Below are 17089 nucleotides of genomic sequence, written 5' to 3' on the forward strand. Positions count from 1 at the left end.
CTGCAACAACAGGAATGAAGAGGGTCGCCCAACAGAGCTTCTTTAGGAGAAAGAAGGGCCCTGGGACCAGACCACTTAAGGGGCTCACTGAAGAAGAGGCATCTACAAAAGCTAACCAAAAATGACCAAATAGGAGAAAAGGCAAGTGGAACGAAGTTGGGTAAAGATTGCCAAAAAGAGAGTAAAGAAAATCAAGAGGATGCAAACCAACAGTTGAGTTTAGGAGAGGAGTTAATCAACAATGTCAAACATTTCGCTGATTTTCCCCAGTCATCACCAACTACAATAACTCTGCCAACGCCCCTCCCTGGTACTATTTATACATCTCTTTGGGCTCTTGTACAGCTTTACCCGGTGATTTAGTTTATTTCCTCCAATTACACGGCTCAAGCAGGTCTGAATCTTACTCATTTCTCTTTTCCATAGAGCTTTATGTCTACTGCTCAGTTAATATCAGTGAAATGATTTGAAGAACATTTGAAAAACCACCCGAACCGAGATCCAACCTTTCAACCTGTTCAGAAACCACACTGCCGGTGACACGGCCACACTACGCAGGCGCAAAGGCAGAACCCGCGGGCTTCCTCCAGGTCTTAGCATTTGGCGCGAAATCCCGGCTCCGTGGGCGGGGCTGAGGGAGAAGCCGCGCTCATTGGGCAGGTTTGGCGCGAAATCCGCGAGCTCTTGCGCCGCGATTGGTTCCGGCCATCCCGGCGGGGCGAGGGGGCGAGCAGTGGCGGTGGCGGCGCGCGCAAAGCTGTAGCGTCGGTAGTGAAGCGACTCGTGGCTGCTTAGCGTGTCGGCTGCGACCCCTCTGCTCCAGGCAGCCATGGACCTCGCGGCCTCAGCGGAGCCGGGCGCCGGCAGCCAGCACTTGGAAGTGCGCGACGAGGTGGCAGAGAAGTGTCAGAAACTGTTCCTGGATTTCTTGGAGGAGTAAGTCGGCGGGCACCCCTTCCTCGCGGAACTTCCCCGAGCTGCCCCTCCCCGCTTCCGGCTCCCGGGGCCCGCCGATTCGCGGCTCCCGGGGCCGTGGAGCCGCCGTGTATTGGGGAATGGAGGGGTCACGCGCCTTGCAGAGTGTCCCACGCCCCACTTGGGGCTTAGCCGGACTGCCGCGGGGCACTAAAATTCACCGCCTGTAAGGCTGGTGGTCCCGTCGGCCCTGGGTACCTGTACGGAAACTGAGGCTCGGGGAGGATAAGTAGCACGATCGAGTGGGGATCCCTGCAGAGTCCTGACTGGACCGGACAGCCAGGCCCCTTGGTGTTGGGGGCGCCGAGGGCCCGGGCAACCCCTGGAGCCTTTGGAGATAAAAGTACTAGAGTGAACCCTGCGCGTAGACAGATGCTGGGGGGCGGGGGGGGAGAATCCCCGACCTGCTTGAAAGTGAGCACACTCCCTCCATCCATCCCTCCCTTTCCTTCCACCGCCCCCCTCCCCATGCACGGACTTTTTTTTTTTTGGTCAGTTGCCTTCCAAGCTCCTGTCCTCTCATAACCTCCCTGCCTGGCTTTCCGCCACTGCCGCCAGTTACTTTTCTTAGATAGTGCAGATGTATCACTTCTTTCCCTAAGAGTATAGACTTTGGAGTGTCTTATGAAATTCTTTTTTTGTTTATTGTAAAATATACATAACAAAACTTGGCATTTAACTTTTTTAAGTGGAGAGTTGAGTAGCATGAAGTACATACATGCACCTTATTAAGCAACTATCACCATCATCCATCTCCAGAACTCTTTTTGGTGTTCTCAGACTGACACTCTGCAACCACTAAACAGTAACCCCGATCCCCCACCCCGCCCCAGCACCTGGCGACCACCCTTCTTCTTACTATGAATGTCATTATATAGTTACCTCCTCCTATACTTGGAGTGTGTGTCCTTTTGTGACCAGCTTATTCCACCATAATGTCTTAAAGGTTCATCCGTGTATACAGCATGTGTCAATTTCTTTTTAAGGCTGAATAGTATTTAACTGTATGCATGTACCACTTTTTGTCCATTCATCCACTGACTTTTGGGTTGTTTCCACACTTTTACTACTGTGAATAATTCTGCTGTCTTATGAAATTCTGATATATTTAAAACAATAATTTAATTTATTCTTTACCTCTGCCTAACAGCTCTCATCTTTCAAAGCCAGTTAAAGACTCACAACTCCTTTGTGAAACCCTATAAACCTTTCAGGCAGCACCAATCCTTTCTTCCTTTATGCCCCTAAGGTGCCATTTTCCATTATCTCTGTAGAGTATCTTATATCTACCTGTCAGCCACTTCATCTTGAATGTAAATCCCACCCTTAACCCCACCTGGCCACCACACCGTATTGCAAAAGTCCTCAATGAATGTTTAATTTTAACAAAGGATATAATTGCCTTCGTTACCTTGCAGTTTACCATACAGCTAGGTGCTGGGGATGATGATAGATAAGACAGATAATCACTTTATGGGGGGGGGATGTTAACTTCCTCTCAAAATTCCAGCTTTGATTTGCCCTTGTTTATGGAATAAAGTCCCAAATTCTTCACAGCTCTTCCCAGTTTCATCTTTCACAACCAGCCTGTTCCTGTATCCTTCCACAACCATCCCTGTTCCTATACCTTTGCTGACATTGCCACTTATTTGCCAACATCTGCAGTCAGTTTCACCACCACTGGGGGTTTTTTGGTGTTTTTGTTTTCTTTCAAATTCTGAACCTTTTGAATTCTTGAAGCCTTTCTACATGTTCTTGTTGGGCAGAATTAGTTTATAGTCCCCCAGCACATTTCTTGTACTTTTTTTTCCCCTTGATTTTATTTATTTATTTACTTTAAAGATTTTATTTATTTGACAGAAAGACACAGCGAGAGATGGAACACAAGCAGGGGGAGTGGGAGAGAGAGAAGCAGGCTTCCCACTGAGCAGGAAGCCCAGTGGGGGTTCAGTCCCAGGACCCAGGAATCATGACCTGAGCCAAAGGCAGACACTTAATGACTGAGCCACCCAGGCACCCCTTTTCCTTGATTTTATTGTGGAAAGAACACAACATGAGACTAACCTCTTAACAAATTTTTAGCTGTACAATATAGTATCATTGACTATAAGTACAATGTTACACAGTAGATCTCTTAAAGCTTATTCAGTCTCACTTGGCTGAAACCTTATGCCTATTGATTAGTACCACATTTCCCACCTTACTCTAGCCTCTGGCAACCACCATTCTGCTGTCTATTTAATGTAAGCTCAGCACCCAACCTGGGGCTTGAACTCCTAACCCTGAGATCAAGAGTCGCATGCTCTACCAACTAAGCCAGCCAGCTGCCCTCATTCCACTTTGACTGTATTAATTTGACTATTTTAGATATCTCATATGGGCAGGATCATGCAATATTTGTCTTGCTGTGATCGGCTTATTTCATTTAATGTAATGTCCTCAGAGTTCATCTTTGTTGACACATATAGCAGACTTTCCTTTTTAAGGCTGAGTAGTATTCCTTTGTATGTGTTGTATACATTTTCTTTACTCATTTGTCATGGATGTTTAGATTCTCTTGTTACCTCTCTTTAATAAAAGTGTCTCCTGTGTTCCTAGGGCAGGAACAACACTGTCATTTTAGCTTCAAGTATCTCTGGCATAGTGCTTTGCAGGTAGATGTCCAGTATATATCTTAACAGAGCATGCTGTATTTGAAGAAGGAATTGATTTTTGCCTCAAAATGAATCTGCATTTTATGTTAAAAGAACAAAAAGCAAAAATATTTGTGATAATGCTTTATATTGTGTGTATAGATGTTTCTGTTTTCCTGAGGACTTGGACAGTGAAGCACCTCATCTCTGTATTTTCACGTTTTTAAATTAACAACCAGTCTGTTAGTTTTCCCTATAGTAACTGAATCTTTGGATTTCAACCTGCATTTCTTGGTTTAATATTTTCCAATCTTAATTATACATAACAATAATAAAAGAATAGTTGGCATTTTTTTTTTTAAGATTATTTATTTATTTATTTATTTGACAGAGAGCGTGAGAGCAGGAACACAAGCAGGGGGAGTGGGAGAGGGAGAAGCAGGCTTCCTGCTGAGCAGGGAGCCCGATGTGGGGCTCGATCCCAGGACCCTGGGATCATGACCTGAGCCGAAGGCAGATGCTTAACTACTGAGCCACCCAGGCACCCTGTGGGCATTTTTTATTAGAAAATACTAAATTAAGAAATGCAGATTAAAATTGGAAGGCCTAGTTTTTCTGTGTTCTAGGCTCTGTGCAAAGCATTTTACAGGCATTCTCATTTAAACTTCACAGTAATCTTCTGAGATAAAGCAATGTCCTAATTTATTTATTTTTTCTCAAAAAAGGGGGATAACTAACTTGCCCCAAGTTACACAATTAGTAAAGTGAGCCTGTCTGACCCTACAGCTGATGAATTTTAACCAGTACACTGAGTTATCAGGCATCTAGATTCTTCTTTTTACTACCTAATTCTTAAGTTTAATCTGACTTGCATGTACCTGCAGGTTCCAGAACAGTGATGGAGAAATTAAGTACTTACAGTTAGCAGAGGAGCTCATTCGTCCCGAGAGAAACACGTTGGTTGTGAGTTTTGTGGACCTGGAGCAGTTTAACCAACAACTTTCTACCACCATTCAAGAAGAGTTCTATAGGTATGGTGTATCAATCTTCTTTACTTTAAATAAGCATGGAGCCTGTGAATCCAGATCTTCTTGAACTGCCAAGTGTTCATTTGTGAGGCAGAAGCCAGCTGTCACAGAGACCCTTTGATAGAGCCAGTGGTCATTTTAGTTGAACTAATTTAGGCCTTTGTGGAGCCGAATATTTTTCACATGCGAATGTTGAAAACCTACGCCTTCTATGTAGCTTTCCCATTTTCAGAGGATCGCTTATTTCTTTCAGGCATTCAGTGCTATTGCTGTGTCATTCATTTGATCCTTTCCCTTGCCCCCAGAAGTAGGTATTTGAGAAAGTGTGTGGATCCTCTTCTTGATCAGGGTGTCTTTAAAGTATGACATTGTCCTTAAAGTTTAATTTTTTTCTGATTATGAGAGTAATGTGTATGTTGTAGGAAAGGTAGAAAGTAGAGGTAAGTAGAGGGAATACATACATATCTGTGAATAGTGGGATTACATATATATTCTCACCATCCATAGATAACCCATCATTAGCAGGTCTGCAAATGTGGAGTTTCCCAAGGATTTTCTGGCACATTTTGTTTTATTTCTGGGTATTATGTAACTATTGAGGTCATGCTGTAGATATAGTCGCCTGCCTTCACTTAACAGTATAACGTAATTTTCCATATCCTATAAAATCCCTTGAAAACATTTTAATAGCTGAATGGTATTTCTTTTGGGCAGAAACTAGACATTAATTAGTCTTTCATTTTATTTTTAATTGCTGTATAAAATAAGAAACATCTCTTTAAACAAATCTTTGTCAGCATTTGGATTAATAAATTAATAAATAACATTATGTAAATACATATAATATAAATAAGCATTAATAAATAAATGTGACAATCTGTATAAATAAAACCAGGTTAAAATAAACATTGTGGACAGTTGTGAAAGAGAAATGAAGACCCAGAAGTAAGGAGAGACAACCCTGTTCCTTTACATGGTGGGCTGGAGATGGATGACTTGTTTCAGTGTTTCTGATCATCGGGAATAGTTTCAGGGATAAGCAGCAGAGTTTATTGTAAGAATACACAGCTGGAAAAGTTGTATTGACGAGTGAGGGAGATAGAAAATCCAGGCTGGTGGTAGAAATACCTATACCCATACCTCATGCACAGGCCATGTAGCAGTTCTGTCTCCTGAAGGTAGCTTGTTGTTCAGAGGACTTCCAGATCCCAATGCTTAAACAAACCAAGCTGTAACAACTACTGGGAACTTGTATCAAGACACTTCAGTCTAACCGATCAAGTGGTATGTTTCTGCCAGTTTGCTCTCATGTCAGTACACAAATTTCTCCCCTCATCTGTTTCTTATCAGTCAAAAATTATACCTAGAAAAATATACCAGGCCTTGACATCAAATGGGAGACTGTCTTGCTGGATTGTAAACCACCAAGATTGTTCAGGTAGATTCATCTTGGACAGAGGAGTGGCCTACAGTGTCAGTGCTAAGTGCTAATTTAAAGATAGTGGATATTTGGGTATAGCATTTTATCTTTTGTGTTTCTTTTGTCTTAGATCTATTTATGGTGGATAGGAGAGATTGGAAGAGGCTCATAAACCTAGACTAGACAATATAAGTGTCCTGCATAGTTAAATTTTAAGGCTTGGTTGTAGCCAGATGAAATTGCTTAGTCTCAGCTGTTTATAAGCATGAAAGGCCTTGGTAGGCCTCTTGAAGAGGACGTGTGATTTTTGTTCGTTTGTTTGCTTTTCAGAGTTTACCCTTACCTGTGTCGGGCCTTGAAAACCTTCGTCAAAGACAGAAAAGAGATTCCTCTTGCCAAGGATTTTTATGTTGCATTCCAAGACCTACCTATCAGACACAAGTAAGAAACCCTTCTTTGGAAGAACAGGAATTCACCAAACAGTATAGGCATCATTTAATGATTAAAAAACTCAGGAGGTTTAGTTGTTTTTTGTTTTTGTTTTTAAGATTTTATCTATTTACTTGAGAGAGAGCAAGTAGGAGAGAGAGCACAAGCAGGGAAGAGGGGCAGAAGGAGAGGAAGAAGCGGACACCCTGCTGAGCAGGGAGCAACACAGGGCTTGATCCCAGGACCCTAGGATCATGATCTGAGCCGAAGGCAGACGCTTAATTGACTGAGCCACCCAGGCACCCCTAGGTTTAGTTTTATATGTGTAAAGAGTTAGACTTAGTTATCTAGAAAGTTTGGTTTTGGAGAAATACATTTTTCTAGGGAGATGAAATAGGAAGTAAATTAAATCAAGCCATTTTTGGGGATTGTCATATTTCAGGACGCCTTTCAGGGGACATCTGGGGAAAAATCAGTCAAGTGAGAAAATATGAAAACTGAGAACAGTCACAGAAAATCATGAATCTTTGGAAATTTTTGTCAGAGCTTAAATGGCATAACTTTAAAACATGTTTTCCTGTTAGCAGTTATTTAAAGAATAAATTTACTGGAAGAAATTGAAGTGATATTTTGAAAACTTAAACTACTGAAATTACTTGTAAAATTAACAAGTTATTTAATATAAAATGGGTTTGTGAGGTAAAGGAAGTGTTTCTGAACTTCTGAGTATACCATTTTTTTCCTATGATAATTTTATTGTGAAACTAATACATGATTATTTAGAAATTACAGGTAAGCAGAGAATATTTGCATATAAAATAAAATAGGATCATCTGTTTTATAGTTGTAATTTCATTTCTTTGGTGTCCTTTAGTTTTCATATTGATGTTTTTTGCTGTGAATGCATATACACTGTCTAATTTAGGAATGGGCACATTGACTAAATCATTCTTGGAGAAGTCCAAAGAATTCCTTCTCTTGTTGTTTTGTTTTTGTTTGTTATAACATAAATTTATCCTTGAATACCCTATCATTAAAATGGAAACATTTCGGGGTGCTTGGGTGACTCAGTCAGTTAAGCGTCTTTCGGCTCAGGTCATGATCCCAGGGTCCTGGGATTGAATCCCACATTGGGCTCCCTGTTCAGCGGGAGGCCTGCTTCTCCCTCTCCCTCTGCCTGCTGATCTGCCTACTTGTGCTCTCTATCTCTTTGTCAAATAAATAAATAAGATCTTTAAAAAAAAAAAAAGAAGAAACATTTCTTAATTTGGAAATGAATATTTACTAATGAGACATCTGTCTTTAAACAGAATTCGAGAACTCACATCATCCAGAATTGGTTTGCTCACTCGCATCAGTGGGCAGGTGGTACGGACTCATCCCGTTCACCCAGAGCTTGTGAGTGGAACATTCCTGTGCTTGGACTGTCAGACAGTGATCAAGGATGTAGAACAGCAGTTCAAATACACACAGCCGAACATCTGCCGAAATCCAGTTTGTGCCAACAGAAGGAGATTCTTGCTGGATACAAATAAATCAAGATTTGTTGATTTTCAAAAGGTATTATCTTCTGTTGCGTTCAGATTCAGTTTATGCTAATGATTCACCTCTAGGCACTATTTGAGAGAGAGCGCGAGCGCGCACACAGAGGGACAGGGCGAGGGAAGAGCAGATCCCCGCTGAGCAGGGAGCCTGACGTGGGACTCGATCCCAGGACCCTGGGATCATGACCTGAGCTGAAGGCAGACAATTGAGCCACCCAGGTGCCCCCTAAAGGTGAAGTTTTTAAGTAGATGTTACCGCTTACCAAATTGCGAGGAGTATTAGGGTAGAGAATTTTTACAGTGAATTTTGGCAAATGTCAAGAGTCTGCAAATGGTAAGAATTTGGAATATGTTGATATTTGTGGCATTAATTTAGATTATATGGCATTTGAAAGATAATCTCTTCTTCTTGGCCATTGTTACAGGTTCGTATTCAAGAGACTCAAGCTGAGCTTCCTCGAGGGAGTATCCCCCGAAGTTTAGAGGTGATCTTGAGAGCTGAAGCTGTGGAGTCAGCTCAAGCTGGTGACAAGTGTGACTTTACAGGGACTCTAATTGTTGTGCCTGATGTCTCTAAGCTTAGCATACCAGGTCAGTAATCTTTGGCTCAAATCTAACAAATTCTCATTACCTGAAGCTACAGAACATTCAGCTTCTTGAATCTTCCTTATTTTTGGCTATCCATCAGGGTGACCAAGGAAATATGATAAGAATAGAGACAAATTGATTTTGCATCAAAAAGTACAGTTCTGAAAAATTTCAAGGCCTAAATGAAATCTTTGGATTTATGGGTTTTGTTTATTTAAGCAATTTTGAGTCTCAGCACCTTTGATATTTGAGCTGTGAAACAAACTGTCATTCATTCTTTCAGGAGCACGTGCAGAAACTAATTCCCGTGTAAGTGGTGTTGATGGATATGAGACGGAAGGCATTCGAGGACTCCGGGCTCTTGGTGTTAGGGATCTTTCATACAGGCTGGTCTTTCTTGCCTGCTGTGTTGCACCCACCAACCCAAGGGTGAGTCTTAATAGAATGGAAAAGGTTGAGAAAGATGTCCCCTGGGGCTGCCACAACAATATAGGCTTCTGAAACTGCTGAGTTATCTAGTCAGTGTTAATGGTGGGGTGGGAGGATTCTTTAGTTTTTGTGTTTTTTGGTGGTTTGGTTTTTTTTTAAGATTTTATTTATTTGTGAGAGCTCGCATAAGCGAGCAGCAGCAGGAGAGGGACTCCCACTGAGCAGGGAGCCTGATGCGGGGCTTGATCCCAGGATCCCGAGATCATGACCTGAGCCAAAGGCAGTTGCTTAACCAACTGAGCAACCCAGGCACCCCTGATTCAAATCTTTTCATGTGTTTCTGACCTTGAGGAAAAACCTGTTTTCATGTTTAAGAGCTCAATGCCTTAAGAGCATTGATAAAAATTATCCATGGTATAATTTTATTGTTTTTTTAATTAACACAGTTGCTCTATCATGCTCCTGGAGAAAGTACAAATAGAAAAATTTAGTAATCTGGGAAGTAAAGTAACTTGATCTTTCTGTGAGCGATGGATTCCTGGTATTAATAGTTGTGTAAAACTTGATTCTGTGTCCTTAGTGGGAAAGCAGTGAGAAAAAGTTTGGAAAATAGTCCAGTATTGGAAGAAGAGGGGTGAATATAATACTATGTTACTTTATGTTCGTATCAGTGATTAACATCTTATTATGGCTCATCTCTTGAGCGTTCAGATTCATTTCAATAGCAATATAAAACAGTGTTAGCTTTTTTGTTTTCAGTTCACTGGAGAAATGACAAACTCTTCAGTATCTTGATTAACTTAGGCCTTACAAGTTTGGGGATTTTTTTGAAAACCTTTGTAGTCAAGAGATTCTGAAGTTGACTTCCCAGGCTATTTTTTGTTTGTAATGAAGCTCTCTCTGTTTCACTTTACTTTGACTGTTCCATGCAAGTATATTTTCCTTTCTTCTCCACCCCTCAGTTTGGAGGGAAAGAGCTCCGAGATGAGGAACAGACCGCTGAGAGCATTAAGAACCAAATGACTGTGAAGGAGTGGGAGAAAGTGTTTGAAATGAGTCAGGATAAAAATCTGTACCACAATCTCTGTACCAGCCTGTTCCCTACTATACATGGTAAGAGTTCTTTCCATTTGTGGCATAGACTTGAAATCAAAATGATGATTAAGAAATAGCAATGAATACCTATGTTAACTATACTGGAACTTAAAAATTTTTTTAAAACAGCAATCAGTGATTTCTTACAGCACATAAATCAGATCAAAAGGTTTTTTAGTGGACTTAAAAGGGGTGTTAGAGTCATTTACAAAAAGACAAATATTACATGATTCCACTTAAAATGAGGTACCTAGAATAGGCATGTTCATAGGGACACAAAATAGAAAGAGGTTACCTGGGGGGCAGGAGACTGGGGAGTTAGTGTTTCATGGATGAAGTCTCTGTTGAGGATGATGAAAAGTTCTGGAGAACGGGTAAGGGTGGTGGTTATAAAACATAGTGTATTTAATTCTGCTGAATTGTACACTTAAAAATTATAGTAAATTTTATGTTATGTATATTTTAACATGATTTTTTTTAAAAGAAAAAACTTCATTTAGGCTTCTTTTTCTGGCTTTAGGGTAGAACTGTACTTAAGTATATTCTAATATGTTAGACTAATATACTGATTTTTTTTTCAAGAAGGAGATTTCATGATGTTTCTTGGTTATATGTACTATGTCTGTACTTTCAGTGGTTTCTTTATGTTTCCTTGGCTGTTGGTTGCTAGTTGCTCACCATCATTTAATCCCCTTTGTGTGTTGAAGGATGTGACTAAATTTTCAAGCCTCGTGCTTTACCCTTGTTTTTTCCATCCTTTCATACTGAATTGGAGTTATGGCAGGAACTCATGGGGTTATGGGTATTTCTCTTAGGTATATATTTTTAACTATTTAAAAGTAAAGTAATTTTTTTTCTATCTAAATATTTGGCCAGTGAAATTGAACTAAATCCTTTATGTTAATAATCTTTTATGGATTTTAGAGTGTCCTCCCTTAATTGAGTAGTAGGAGTCCCAATTTTGATCTAGCTGTACTCCCCCCCCCCAGAAATAAATCTATTGCTGCATAACAAATTACCCCCAAAACTTAGTGGCTTCAAACAACAAATAGTGTCTCATACAGTCTATGGGTCAGGATTTGAGAGAAGCTTGGGTGGTTCTGGCTGAGTGGTTCCTACTCGGTCTTTCACGAGGATGCAGCTAAGATATCAGCTGGGGCTGCAGTCATCTGAAAGCTTAACTAGGCTGAAGGACTTACCTGTTAGTGCTAGCTGTTAGCTCAATTTCTTGCCACATGAATCTCTTTCATAGGGCTGTTTTAGTGTTCTCACAAACCAGCAGCTGGCTTCCTCTAGATCATGCATCCAAGAGAGCAAAGCAGGGAGGAAATAAAATGCTTCTCAGGACCTACCTAGTCTCAGAAGTTACACACCCTCACTTCACCATGTGCTATTTTTTAGAAGCAAGATATGAAGGCCAGCCACTCCTAAACAGAAGAGACTTAAGGTCCATTTTCAAGTGAGAAGCATCAAAGAATTTGTATACTATTTAAAAGCCATGACGCTTCCCAACACATTTGTTTCAAAGATCGTAAGTCAGAGAAGTTTTGTTTGTGGAATGGATTCTTTTTTCTGCCTTTAAGGGGTGGTTTGTGTAAATGTGCCCAGCGCTTAGTTGATAGAATTCACAAAAAGTCGTAATAATGAGCACAGAAAAAAATGGATTTTTAACAGCACATTTTTAAAGATCCAGGTTTTTTTTCTGTACATTTCCTTCTTATACTGGATTCATAAAAAGCTTGTAGAAGCAGCCATAAATCACATTCAGCATCTTATCTAATCCATAGCAGTTCATTTAGAGTGTTTCTGTATTTAGCACTATTCACTGTTGGTGATACAAAAGAAGTAAATCATGGACTGTTTCCTCAAACTCTGGATACAACAGCAAGATCTGCTGTTAGAAAGAACTAGTAAGTGCAGTGTGCTGTGCTGGACATAGTTTATTTATGGAGTTATTTTGAGAAGTACTACATCAGAAAAGGCTTTATGAGGAAGTAGGACTTGAAGGAAAGACTCTTAGGATGGTGAGCATCACCATTGGTGACATCTGTGGTATAGGTGAGAACATTGGGACAGTGATTAGGTGGCTTTAAGTTCACAAAGCAAGAACCGAGATTAGAGGCCAGATATTTTTATTCAGTCTTACACTTCACTTCAGCTCTCTTGGCTCTTGATTAGTAAACATGTGTTGTAGTTTCTTGTGAAATTGTTTAACCTCATATTGAAAAATACCTTGTGTTTTCTTTTTAGGCAATGATGAAGTAAAACGGGGTGTCTTGCTGATGCTCTTTGGTGGTGTTCCAAAGACAACGGGGGAAGGAACCTCTCTTCGAGGGGACATAAATGTTTGCATTGTTGGTGACCCAAGTACAGCTAAGAGCCAGTTTCTCAAGTAAGTGTTTGCCTGAGGTAGTACATTGGAAAAAACAGTATGTATAGTTCCAGGTTTTCTGTGCTGTCAAGAATGCAGTCAGTGTGCCTTTACTAAAGCAGGAGTATAGATTATGATTGTTGAAAATATAACTTGCTTAGATTAAATCACCTTAATTTGTTTAACAGAATGTGACAACATTTTACAATTTTTTAGAACAGCGAAAAATTGCTTATAATCTCAATCCCATTTAGAATTCTTTTAATCCTTGTATAATGTCTTCGTATAATCTTTTTATAAGTCTTTGGATACATGAATATGTATTTTCATGGTTATAAATCATAGCATAGCTATTTTTTTTTTTAAGATTTTATTTATTTATTTGACAGGGACACAGCGAGGGAGGGAACACAAGCAGGGGGAGTGGGAGAGGGAGAAGCAGGCTTCCTGTGGAGCAAGGATCCCAACGCGGGGCTTGATGACAGGACCCTGGGATCATGACCTGAGCAGAAGGCAGATGCTTAATGACTGAGCCACCCAGGCACCCCAGCATAGCAATTTTTAATTTTAATTTGCCCTAATTTCCATGTTTATTTTCACCATTTTTTATTGGTGTACCATAACTTAAAAATTATTTTCCTAGCCTGTCTTCATTTATTTTAATGATTATGGATATTGATACAGTGAACATCATGATTTGTATAAATTTTTATTTTATTTTGTTTTGTTTCCTTTGGGAAAATCCCTAAGCATGGGATTGCTGAGACTAAGGATACAAACATTTTTAAGGTTTTTGGGTTTTTTTTAAGATTTTATTTATTTGACAGAGACACAGCAAGAGAGGGAACACAAGCAGGGGGAGTGGGAAAGGGAGAAGCAGGCTTTCTGCAGATCAGGGAGCCTGTTGTGGGGCTCGATCCCAGGACCCTGGGATCATGACCTGTGCCAAAGGCAGACACTTAATGACTGAGCCATCCAGGCGCCCCCATTTTTAAGGTTTTTAACTAGGAAACTGCTTTCCAATAGCAGTGCAATAAGGATGAGACACGTTATGCTAACCTTATCAGTATGTGTACTGTTTTAGCAGTTTTGCTTATTTTTAGAAGCTATAGCAAATACTTGCTTAGTTTCAAACTTTTAAGAAACTTGGAGGTCAAAATAAAAGCAACCAGTTTTGAAACACCTGCTGTGTTCTTGGTGCTGTATATGTATATGCATCTTGTCCTAGCAGCACCCAGACAGGCATGTAAAATAATCATCTTTTTGGGGGGAGGCAAACAAAACTTCTCTGAAACTTAGTAAATTACCCAACTTCTCATAGCTAACAAGTGACTGCTGAGCCATGAATATTAGAATTCAGATGTATCTGACTGCAAAGCTTTTGCTCTTCATAGTATATCAAGCTGCTTTTCCTTTATTTGTTTGGGAAATTTGTAAAATGGCACTGTTTTAGAACAGAGAACATTTTTAGTTGGTTTGGAATTTTATAAGTATTATTTCCTTCACATATATCAAGGACTAGGCTTTAGATTTGAAAATAGTAGTCCTAGGTTGAAAGGAATTCGTCTGGGGTGCCTGGGTGGCTCAGTCTGTTAAGTGTCTGCCTTCGGCTCAGGTCATGATCCCAGGGTCCTGGGATCCGAGCCCTGTGTCCAGGTCCCTGCCCAGCGGGGAGCCTGCCTCTCCCTCTGCCGCTCCCCCTGCTTATGTTCGCGTTCTTTCTCTCTCTCTCTGTGTGTGTCAAGTAAAATCTTTAAAAAGCAGGGGGTGGGGGGTTCTTCTCTCTTCATTTCCTCTGTTCCCACCTCCCCTCCACCACCACAAAAAGATGTGCCACAGTGTTGCTGTTGGTAACAGAGTTGTACACAGTTATCTTAGAAATAGCCTTTTATATCTATTTATATCTTTTAGCATCTTTATTGCAATATAATTTCCATATCATAAAATTCACCTCTTCAAAGTATACAGTTCAGTGGTTTTAGTATATTCACAGTGTTGTATGACCATCACCAAACTAAGTTTACAACATTTTCATTACCCAAAAAGAAATCCCATACCCACTAGCAGCCTTCATTCTCCCCACTGGCCATAGGCAACCATTAATCTATGTTTGAGTCTCTATCTGGACGTTTCCTAGAAATGGAATCATATACTATGTGATTCATTTTGACTGGCTTCTTCTATTTAGCATAATGTGTTCAAGGTTCAACCATGTTGGAGCATGCCGGTACTTCATGTCCTTTTATTACCTAATATTCTGTCATACGTATTTACCACATTTAGTTGTCTATTTATCAGTAATGGGCATTTGGATTGTTTTTACTTTGGCTTTTATAAGCAATACTGCTATGAACATTAGCATATAAGTTTTCACCATTTTTTTTAAATTGTAAAATACACATCACATTTACCATTTTAAACATTTTTATATGTACATTTCTGTGGCATTAAGTACATTCAAATTGTGCGGTCATCACCACCATCCATCTTCAGAACTCCTTCATCTCCCAAACTGAAAGTCTCTGCATTAAAACAGTAACTTCACATTTACCCCTGTCCCAGCCCCTAGCAACCACCATCCTACTTTCTGTCTCTAAATTTGATTATTCTAGGTCCCTCATATACATGGAATCATACAGTATTTGTCCTTTTGTGACTGGTTTATTTTACTTAGCATAATAGTGAGGGGTCATCCATGTTGTAGAATATCTTAGAATTCCTTTCTTTTAAAGAGTGAATAATAATCGATTGTATGGACTTAACCACCTTTTGTTTTATCTGTTCATCCATTGATAGACATTTGGGTTTCCACCTTTGGGCTATTGTGAATAATGCTGCTGTGAACATTGATGTGCAAGTATCTGTTCAAGTCTCTGCTTGCAATTCTTTGGGTTAATTTTAGCTTTTAAAATTTAGGTCCTTGGGGCGCCTGGGTGGCTCAGTTGGTTAAGCATCTGCATTCGTCTTGGGTCATGATCCTGGAGTCCTGGGATCCAGCCCCACATCGGGCTCTGTGCTCAGTGGGGAGTCTGCATCTCCCTCTCCCTCTGCTCCTCCCCCCACTAGCGTTCTCTCTCTCTCTCCCTCTCTCAAATAAATAAATAAGGTCCTTGATCCATTTTGAGTTAATTTTTTATATAGTATGAGGTAGGAGTCCAACTTTATTCTTTTGCCTGTGGATATCCAGTTATTTGAATGCCAAGACTATTCTTTTAGCCTGTTGAATTGTTTTTGGCGCCTTTGTTGAAAATCAGTTGACTGTAAGTGTCAGGGTTTATTTCTGGACTCTGGGTTATTTTCATATCTCGATGTCTGTCCTTAGGCCAATATCACACTATCTTAATTACTATAGTTTTGTAGTAAGTTTCAAAATCAGAAATGTGAGTCATCCAACTCTTCTTTTTCCAGATTGTTTTGGCTATTCTGGGTACCTTGAGTTTTCACATGAATTTTATTTTATTTTTTTTAATTTTTTATTTCTTAGTTTTAGAGAGAGCGCACATGAGTGGCAGGGGGAGGAGCAGAGGGAGAGGGAGAAAGAGAATCCCAAGCAGGCTTCACATCCGGAGTGGAGCCCAGTTGTGGGGCTCAATCTCACAACCCTGCGATCATGATCCAAGCTGAAATCAAGAATCAGACACCCAACCAGCTGAGACACCCAGGTGTCCCCTACATGAATTTTAGGATCTGCTTTGTCAGTTTCTACAAAGCGAGTTGTGATACTAATAGAGATTGCATTAATATGTAGATCAATTTGAGGTATATTATCTTTTTAACAATTTTAAGTCTTCTGATCCATGAACATGGGATATCTTTGCATTTATTTAGGTTTTTAATTTTTTTCAATGGTGTTTTGTAGTTTTCACAGTATAAGCTTGTGCTTCTTAAATTTGTTCATAAGTATTTTATTCTTTTTCATGCTATTGTAAGTAGAACTGTTTTCTTATTTTCATTTTTTACTTGTTCATTGCAGGTGTATAGAAATACAATAGATTGTTGATCTTTTATCTTGCAATCTTGCAAGTACTCATTTATTCTGTTTTAGTGGATTCCATAGGATTTTCTAACTATAAGATCATGTTATCTGGGAATAGTGATAGTTCTTCCTTTCAAATATAGATGCCTTTTTGTTTTTCTTCCCCAATTGCCCTGGCTAGACTTTTCAATATAATGTTGCACAGAAATGACAGGAGCGAACATCTGTATCTTGTTCCTGAACTTAGGGAGAAAGCATTCAGCCTATTACAATTAAGTATGATGTTAGCTGTAGGTTTTCATAGATGCCCTTATTAAGTTGTGGGAAATTCTTATATTTCTAGTTTGTTGACTTTTTATCATAAAAGGGTGTTGGATTTTATCACATGCTTTTTCTGCATCTATCAAGATTGTTCTTATCCTTTATTCTGTTGCTGTGGCATATTATTAATGTTTAGATCTTAAACCAATCTATTATTTTGGAATAAATCTCAGATACAGTTTTGTCTTGTTTTGTTTTTTAAGTGCAAGGCCTTCTAATAGATCATTGTTGCCAAACTTAATTATTAAAGACTTCTTTAAAATGATGTTCTTGTCGGGGG

General features: G+C 39.8%; 1 protein-coding gene across 1 annotated transcript in view; it reads left to right on the forward strand.

The window, feature by feature from the left end:
• The first annotated feature begins 728 nt into the window (after positions 1-728).
• Positions 729-17089, forward strand: part of MCM6 (minichromosome maintenance complex component 6) — a 32663-nt gene continuing 16302 nt past the window's right edge. Inside the window, exons 1-8 of the mRNA XM_081814558.1 lie at positions 729-936; positions 4493-4639; positions 6387-6497; positions 7796-8045; positions 8455-8620; positions 8901-9046; positions 10009-10159; positions 12392-12533. Coding sequence (XP_081670684.1) covers positions 830-936; positions 4493-4639; positions 6387-6497; positions 7796-8045; positions 8455-8620; positions 8901-9046; positions 10009-10159; positions 12392-12533 — 1220 coding nt within the window. The 5' untranslated portion in view covers positions 729-829. The remainder of the gene's footprint in view (positions 937-4492; positions 4640-6386; positions 6498-7795; positions 8046-8454; positions 8621-8900; positions 9047-10008; positions 10160-12391; positions 12534-17089) is intronic.

The sequence above is a fragment of the Leptonychotes weddellii genome, chromosome 3 (genome assembly GCF_054177405.1).
Source record: "Leptonychotes weddellii isolate Sample4059 chromosome 3, ASM5417740v2, whole genome shotgun sequence".
Classification (NCBI taxonomy): domain Eukaryota; kingdom Metazoa; phylum Chordata; class Mammalia; order Carnivora; family Phocidae; genus Leptonychotes; species Leptonychotes weddellii.